This window comes from Salmo salar, chromosome 08 (assembly GCF_965601325.2).
Source record: "Salmo salar chromosome 08, fSalSal1, whole genome shotgun sequence".
Taxonomy (NCBI): domain Eukaryota; kingdom Metazoa; phylum Chordata; class Actinopteri; order Salmoniformes; family Salmonidae; genus Salmo; species Salmo salar.
The window spans coordinates 38,726,321-38,735,000 of record NC_138298.1 but is presented as its reverse complement, the minus strand read 5'-3'; the positions used below and the strand labels follow the sequence as shown (position 1 = coordinate 38,735,000).

Genomic DNA, 8,680 nt, shown 5'->3' with positions numbered 1-8,680 from the left:
ACTCAAGAAGAATTTACATTTACGTTATATGTCCATGACTATCAAAAGCAACAGTTCTGTTTGTTTACATTCATCACAACAACAGGAAGTAGAAACAGAAAGTGGTAGTAAAGGGGGCGGGTACCGTTGTGTTTACACAGGAAGTCGATGCTCTTCTGCAGGATGGTGGACTTGTCCATCTTGCGTGTGATGCCAGGCAACATGGTCCCCAGCTCCTTGATGAGGACATTGAACTGGTCTCGTCTCTTCTTCTCCGACTTGTTACGGGACACGCTGTGGATTACAATAGATTACAGATTAGATTACAATGGAATATACTTTAAAAAGACCTTTCAATGAAGAATAGAATGGAGAGTCTCTAGCCCTTTTTATCAGTTGGGTAGTTACAATGTTCTATCTACAGGCTCACTGAATGGCAACGTGTCTCACCTGTTTCAGCTAATCAGGGTCTTAGTGATTAGTTATGTGAATCAGCTGTGTTAGTCCTGTTTCAGCTAATCAGGGTCTTAGTGATTAGTTATGTGAATCAGCTGTGTTAGTCCTGTTTCAGCTAATCAGGGTCTTAGTGATTAGTTATGTGAATCAGCTGTGTTAGTCCTGTTTCAGCTAATCAGGGTCTTAGTGATTAGTTATGTGAATCAGCTGTGTTAGTCCTGTTTCAGCTAATCAGGGTCTTAGTGATTAGTTATGTGAATCAGCTGTGTTAGTCCTGTTTCAGCTAATCAGGGTCTTAGTGATTAGTTATGTGAATCAGCTGTGTTAGTCCTGTTTCAGCTAATCAGGGTCTTAGTGATTAGTTATGTGAATCAGCTGTGTTAGTCCTGTTTCAGCTAATCAGGGTCTTAGTGATTAGTTATGTGAATCAGCTGTGTGTTAGTCCTGTTTCAGCTAATCAGGGTCTTAGTGATTAGTTATGTGAATCAGCTGTGTTAGTCCTGTTTCAGCTAATCAGGGTCTTAGTGATTAGTTATGTGAATCAGCTGTGTTAGTCCTGTTTCAGCAAATCAGGGTCTTAGTGATTAGTTATGATATGGAGGTCATGGTGGTGATGTCATGGTGGTGATGTCATGGTGGTGGTGATGTCATGGTGGTGATGTCATGGTGGTGATGTCATGGTGGTGATGTCATGGTGTTGATGTCATGGAGGTGATGTCATGGAGGTGATGTCATGGTGGTGGTGATGTCATGGTGGTGGTGATGTCATGGTGGTGATGTCTTACCGTTTTGCTTTGTCCTTCTCATCTTCTTCCATCGACCCATCGAAGATGCTGGAATCATCCCTGAGAAAGGAAAAGGCTTTAGGGTTGTGTTTGAAATAAATCATCTGAAAATAGTTATCATTATTATAACATTTAACAATATGTCATCCTGAGTGTGTGTGTGCGTGTGAGAGAGAGAGAAAGAGAGAGAGAAAGAGAGAGAAAGAGATTGGGAGAGAGAGAGATTGGGAGAGAGATTGGGAAAGAGAGAGAAAATGGGAGAGAGATTGGGAAAGAGAGAGAGAAAATGGGAGAGAGAGAGAAAGAGAGATTGGGAGAGAGAAAGAGAGAGAGAAAGAGAGAGAGACACAGAGAGAGAGAGAGACAGAGAGAGAGAGAAAGAGAGCGAGACAGATCGAGATTGTGAGAGAGAGAGAAAATGGAAGAGACAGAGAAAGAGATAGAGAGAGAGAGAGAGAGAGAGAGAGAGAGAGAGAGAGAGAGAGAGAGAGAGAGAGATTGTGAGAAAGAGAGAGGTGTTGTAGTTCAGAAAAAGTGGTATCCTAGTCAGTGGGTAGGAGGGAGTAACAGCTAGTATTTGTGAATGCGTACACCAGTAGGGGCCAGTGTGTGTTATACCCTACCCTATGCTTGATGTCATGACTGGCTGTTGTTCAGGACTGTGGCTGCAGTGAAACAGTTTTTAGGCCTGAGGTAGTCATTTGGAAGAGGACCTGGAACGATCAGCGAGAACCGTGAATTAGCACACATCATTCATTCATCATCCATCCATCCATAACACACTACACAGTGAATAACCACATCATCCATCCATAACACACTACACAGTGAATAACCACATCATCCATCCATAACACACTACACAGTGAATAACCACATCATCCATCCATAACACACTACACAGTGAATAACCACATCATCCATCCATAACACACTACACAGTGAATAACCACATCATCCATCCATAACACACTACACAGTGAATAACCACATCATCCATCCATAACACACTACACACAGTGAATAACCACATCATCCATCCATAACACACTACACAGTGAATAACCACATCATCCATCCATAACACACTACACAGTGAATAACCACATCATCCATCCATAACACACTACACACAGTGAATAACCACATCATCCATCCATAACACACTACACAGTGAATAACCACATCATCCATCCATAACACACTACACAGTGAATAACCACATCATCCATCCATAACACACTACACAGTGAATAACCACATCATCCATCCATAACACACTACACAGTGAATAACCACATCATCCATCCATAACACACTACACAGTGAATAACCACATCATCCATCCATAACACACTACACAGTGAATAACCACATCATCCATCCATAACACACTACACAGTGAATAACCACATCATCCATCTATAACACACTACTACACACAGTGGATAACCACATCATCCATCCATAACACACTACACAGTGAATAACCACATCATCCATCCATAACACACTACACAGTGAATAACCACATCATCCATCCATAACACACTACACAGTGGATAACCACATCATCCATCCATAACACACTACACAGTGAATAACCACATCATCCATCCATAACACACTACACAGTGAATAACCACATCATCCATCCATAACACACTACACAGTGAATAACCACATCATCCATCTATAACACACTACTACACACAGTGAATAACCACATCATCCATCCATAACACACTACACAGTGAATAACCACATCATCCATCCATAACACACTACACAGTGAATAACCACATCATCCATCTATAACACACTACTACACACAGTGAATAACCACATCATCCATCCATAACACACTACACAGTGAATAACCACATCATCCATCCATAACACACTACACAGTGGATAACCACATCATCCATCCATAACACACTACACAGTGAATAACCACATCATCCATCCATAACACACTACACAGTGAATAACCACATCATCCATCCATAACACACTACACACAGTGAATAACCACATCATCCATCTATAACACACTACACAGTGAATAACCACATCATCCATCCATAACACACTACACAGTGAATAACCACATCATCCATCCATAACACACTACACAGTGAATAACCACATCATCCATCCATAACACACTACACAGTGAATAACCACATCATCCATCCATAACACACTACACAGTGAATAACCACTTCATCCATCTATAACACACTACACAGTGGATAACCACATCATCCATCCATACACGTCATCCATTAATACATACAGGTGCGTCCATTTGTAAATCCATCCACATTACCCATGAAAACAGATCATCCATCCATCTATCCAGTCGTCAACAGACATCATCTATAAAAACACATTTCCTCCATCAATAACACTTTACTGGGGCTCGGCGAACCAGCATCAACATGACGGAAACATACAGCCATATTCTAATAGGACCATGTCAACGCCCACCAGCAATACCTATTCATTCACACTGTCATTACTGTGTATATATCCTCTAATGAAGCATCTGTCTGTCTGTTTTTCTGTCTGTCTGTCTGTCTGTCTGTCCGTCCGTCTGTCTGTCTGTCTGTCTGTCTGTCTGTCTGTCTGTCTGTCTGTCTGTCTGTCTGTCTGTCTGTCTGTCTGTCTGTCTGTCTGTCTGTCTGTCTGTCTGTCTGTCTGTCTGTCTGTCTGTCTGTCTGTCTGTCTGTCTGTCTGTCTGTCTGTCTGTCTGTCTGTCTGTCCTTACCCCACTGCAGCCTGCGTGTGATCAGTTTCAGCTGGCTCTCAGGGGTTGTGGTGGGGGTCAGGGGTTAAAGGTGACTCTGAGGTCACCTCTATCATCTCTGGACACCAGACGCTGGGCCCAACACGGCCATCACTCCACCCTGCAGCACACAAATTACACTGGTCATTTTTAACATTTATAAAAACATAATATTAGAAATATCCCCAATTGATCACCATTTAGGCCAATAACATGAATGTGTTTAATACAAACATCATCTGACATAACATCTCTATTTGACATAACATCTCTCTATTCATCATCTGACATAACATCTCTCTATTCATCATCTGACATAACATCTCTCTATTCATCATCTGACATAACATCTCTCGATCATATTGGTCCATTGACTCTACCAGGGAGATCCCATTGGTCCATTCACTCTACCAGGGAGATCCCATTGGTCCATTCACTCTACCAGGGAGATCCCATTGGTCCATTCACTCTACCAGGGAGATCCCATTGGTCCCTTCACTCTACCAGGGAGATCCCATTGGTCCCTTCACTCTACCAGGGAGATCCCATTGGTCCCTTCACTCTACCAGGGAGATCCCATTGGTCCCTTCACTCTACCAGGGAGATCCCATTGGTCCCTTCACTCTACCAGGGAGATCCCATTGGTCCCTTCACTCTACCAGGGAGATCCCATTGGTCCCTTCACTCTACCAGTGAGATCCCATTGGTCCATTCACTCTACCAGGGAGATCCCATTGGTCCCTTCACTCTACCAGTGAGATCCCATTGGTCCATTCACTCTACCAGGGAGATCCCATTGGACATTTATGACAGACATCTTTTTTGTTTAAATGTGAACATTGGGGTTTTAGGCTGGGTATCTGAAAAACACTTTGTCACAACTGTTGAGATAAAATGGGCTTTATAAAAACACATTTGAATTGTATTATAAGTGTGCAATGTGAACCCTTGCCGAGGAAACCAACACACATTTAAATGGCAGACCTAATACTAAAAACATACATCAGACATTTAATAGTAGGGAAACATATCTAGGGTGAAAGGAATTATCCTGCTACAAAGACAAGGGCAGCCCTAGTAGCACCAGGTCAGCCACCTGATTCAAATATGGAGTCAAGCCCTTGATTAACTCAAATCAGGTGTTAGCACTGGAACAAGAGGCTGTAATATATCGTTATACTACACTGAACCAAAATATAAACCCAACGTGTAAAGTGTTGCTCCCATGTTTCATGAGCTGAAATAAAAGATCCCAGAAATGTTCCATATGCAACAAAAAAGCTTATTTCATATTTTAAGGCACTGCATCTCAGTGCTAGAAACGTCACTACAGACCCTGGTTCGATCATTGGCTCTATCACAACCGGCTGTGATTGGGAGTCTCATAGGATCGGCGCACAATTGGCCCAGTTGTCACGGTCGCAAAATGCAGCGCATACGTGAATGCTCATTTTCTTCTTTATTAAATAAATGAACACTGAACAAAAAGAACGACGAAAACAGTCTTGTCAGGCACACAGCTAAACAAGAAACAACTACCCACAAAACCCATAGAAAAACACCCCTACTAAATAGGACCTTCAATTAGAGGCAACGAGGAACAGCTGCCTCCAATTGAAGGTCAAAACAATAAACTAAACATAGAAATAGAATAACTAGAAAATAGAACATAGAAATACAAAACATAGAACACTACCCAAAAACCCCGACAACACAAAACAAACACACCCCTGCCACGTCCTGACCAAACTACCATAACAAACAACCCCTTATACTGGTCAGGACGTGACACCAGTGTTGTCCGGGTATGCCTGGGTGTAGGCCGTCATTGTAAATCATAATTTGTTCTTAACTGACTTGCCTAGTTCAATAAAGGTTAAATAAATAAAGATAACAAATTGTTGCGTCATTCATCCGCCGCCATCACCTCATGTTTCAGCATGATAATGCGCCGGCCCATGTCGCAAGGATCTGTACACAATTCCTGGAAGCTGAAAAAATGTCCCAGTTCTTCCACGGCCTGCATACTCACCAGACATGTTACCCAATGAACATGTTTGGATGCTCTAGTTTGACCTGTACTACAGTGTTCCAGTTCCCGCCAATATCCGCCAACTTCGCTGACCCATTGAATAGGAGTGGAACAACATTCCACAGGCCACAATCAACAGCCTGATCAACTCTATGTGAAGGAGATGAGTCGAGCTGCATCAGGAAAACTGTGGTCACACCAGATACTGACTGCTTTTCTGATCCCCGACCTTTTTATTAAGGTATCTGTGACCAACAGATTCATATCTGTATTCCCAGTCATGTGAAATCCATAGATTAGAGCCTAATGAATGTATTTCAATTGACTGATTTCATTATATGAACTATAACTCAGTAAAATCTCTGAAATTGTTGCATGTTGCGTTTATATTTTTCTTCAGTATAGAATTCACCCTAAGTATAATTCACCCTACCTATAATTCACCCTACCTATAATTCACCCTACCTATAATTCACCCTACCTATAATTCACCCTACCTATAATTCACCCAACCTATAATTCACCCTACCTATAATTCACCCTACCTATAATTCACCCTACCTATAATTCACCCTACCTAGAATTCACCCTACCTATAATTCACCCTACCTATAATTCACCCTACCTATAATTCACACTACCTATAATTCACACTACCTATAATATATACAAACATATTTACAAATGTTTTCACATGGTGATGTTTCTATTAGTTTAAAAAAACACAAAAACAGTTTGTTCTTAACATTTGAAAAAAGGTTTTCTTAAATTGACTGTGTGATTTGAATGCCCTGATTTCTAAAGGTAAATGATTCCAGTCAGTTGGGCCTTTGTATGTGAAAGATCTGACGCTAACCTCATGATGTACCCTTGGGATGTGTCATTACTGTTGTTATCGAAATGACTAGTGAGTCTTGTAACGTTAGGTGTTCCTTCATATATAAAGACACATTTAAAGTTACATTTAAAAATATATATATATATATTGATACCAATGCAGTTGTCTTGTGTTTGGAAGGGACAGCCAAGTCAGTGATTCATTGTGGGCAGGTGGTTTAGTGGTTAGAGCGTTGGGCTAGGTTGTTTACACCGAGCTGACTAGGTATAAATCTGTCTTTCTGCCCCTGGACAAGACAGTTAAGCCACTGTTCCTAGGCCGTCATAAGAATGTGTTATTAACTGACTTGCCTAGTTAAATGAAAGGTCACATTTAAAAAAAATCCTACATTTGGGCAATGATCCAATCATAAATCTTCGAAGATTGTTATAAATGACATCTAATCCGCTCGTATAAACCGCAGAAAAACGGATACGCGCGGTGGATGTTGTACAGCTAAAACCTTTACTAAAGAGCCACAGGTGTTCGCGTTACATAACTGTAAAATATATCCTCCAACCATACCCGCAGAAAAAGTGCCCAGGTAAAATACTGGACCATTTCCTTAGAATTCCGACGACGGGAATCCATTCTCAGAACCCTCAACCGACTTCCAAAATCTACAATGACATTGTAACGACGTGTCAATCAATCACCAAGCGCGACATAGCGGACATTATGTCAAAAGGCTGGCGGGTACTCGAGTCCAGCCAAGCTGTCACGCAACTATTGACACAATGTAGTTAAAGCTAGCCTAGCAGCGCATCTTCAACAATGTAGCGATCTACTTTCGAAATGGTTACAATTTCCTGGAAAACTGGAACATCAAATACACAGTCGGGCCGCAGGAGATAGCGATGACAAAAACATTTCGCAGCAGACCCGCACACACATAAGCACACATTCACACGCTCGCCCACTCACACAGCTCTCTCTGTCTCTCTCTCTCTCCGTCTCTCTCTGTCTCTCTCTCTCTCTCTCTCTCTGTTGAATGTGGGTCAGTGGGCCTTGTCGTGTCCCGAGCGTGCGGAAACGGTTCCAAAGCCCCATCTGCAGTCCTCGGTTCGCTTCCGTGGGCTAAAAATACATTTGTACACCTCTCCGCTGAGCGACTTCACCGTGTAACAAGATATTTAACGTTATAGAAATATATGTTTTAACATCTTACCTGCCCCAATCTGAGATTGAATGGCTCCGCGTTTTTGTTTTTCAGAGGTTGATTCGGGGGGGTTGGACTCTAGCTCGGAGAAAAACAGTCTTCTACTTCATATTCCGCCACACAGTCATGCGCAATAGACAATACAGGGAGCACTATTTGGCAAGTACAGTAAGAGGTACTGCAAAAGCAGAGCAAGGCAGCAAGTCAACAGCGACAAAACAGGATATTATGTGTGCTTCGGGGCTATTTTATGAATACGTCAGTTTGAACAATAGTTCGTTTTTTTGCTTTATAAATGACCTTGTAAGACTGGTTGTGAAACAAGTGTGAAATATGATAATGCAATGGGGAACTGATAGGCCTATGATTTGCAGCCTACTGTATTTGTATGATAGGCTATTTAAAACAAAACAATCACAGCAAGAATTTCATCGATTCTTTCTTTCCATTTCTCAACCCCTCCGTGCCTTGTGACGGTCACGTTTCGTGTTGATTCACTGCATTGAAATAGACTATAGTTAAATAAAGGTTCAATTAAAAAAATAGTTTCATTTTCCCACTTCACAGAATCACAGATCCACCGTTGCAAAATCCTTGT

General features: G+C 41.7%; 1 protein-coding gene across 4 annotated transcripts in view; it reads right to left on the bottom strand.

The window, feature by feature from the left end:
• The window catches only part of LOC123733193 (circadian locomoter output cycles protein kaput), a 62,460-nt gene extending 54,239 nt beyond the window's left edge, over positions 1-8,221 (bottom strand). For 3 of the 4 annotated variants that reach the window (XM_082978657.1, XM_082978660.1, XM_082978659.1), the window contains exons 1-5: positions 8,092-8,221; positions 3,997-4,135; positions 1,844-1,933; positions 1,221-1,280; positions 125-273 (exon numbers count right to left, since the gene is read on the bottom strand). In XM_082978657.1, the coding sequence (XP_082834783.1) occupies positions 125-273; positions 1,221-1,280; positions 1,844-1,860 (226 nt within the window). In that variant the 5' untranslated portion in view covers positions 1,861-1,933; positions 3,997-4,135; positions 8,092-8,221. Of the gene's footprint in view, positions 1-124; positions 274-1,220; positions 1,281-1,843; positions 1,934-3,555; positions 3,606-3,996; positions 4,136-8,091 lie in introns of all 4 variants that reach the window. The other variant, XM_082978658.1, reaches the window with a different exon arrangement.
• Between the last annotated feature and the right edge of the window lie 459 nt (positions 8,222-8,680).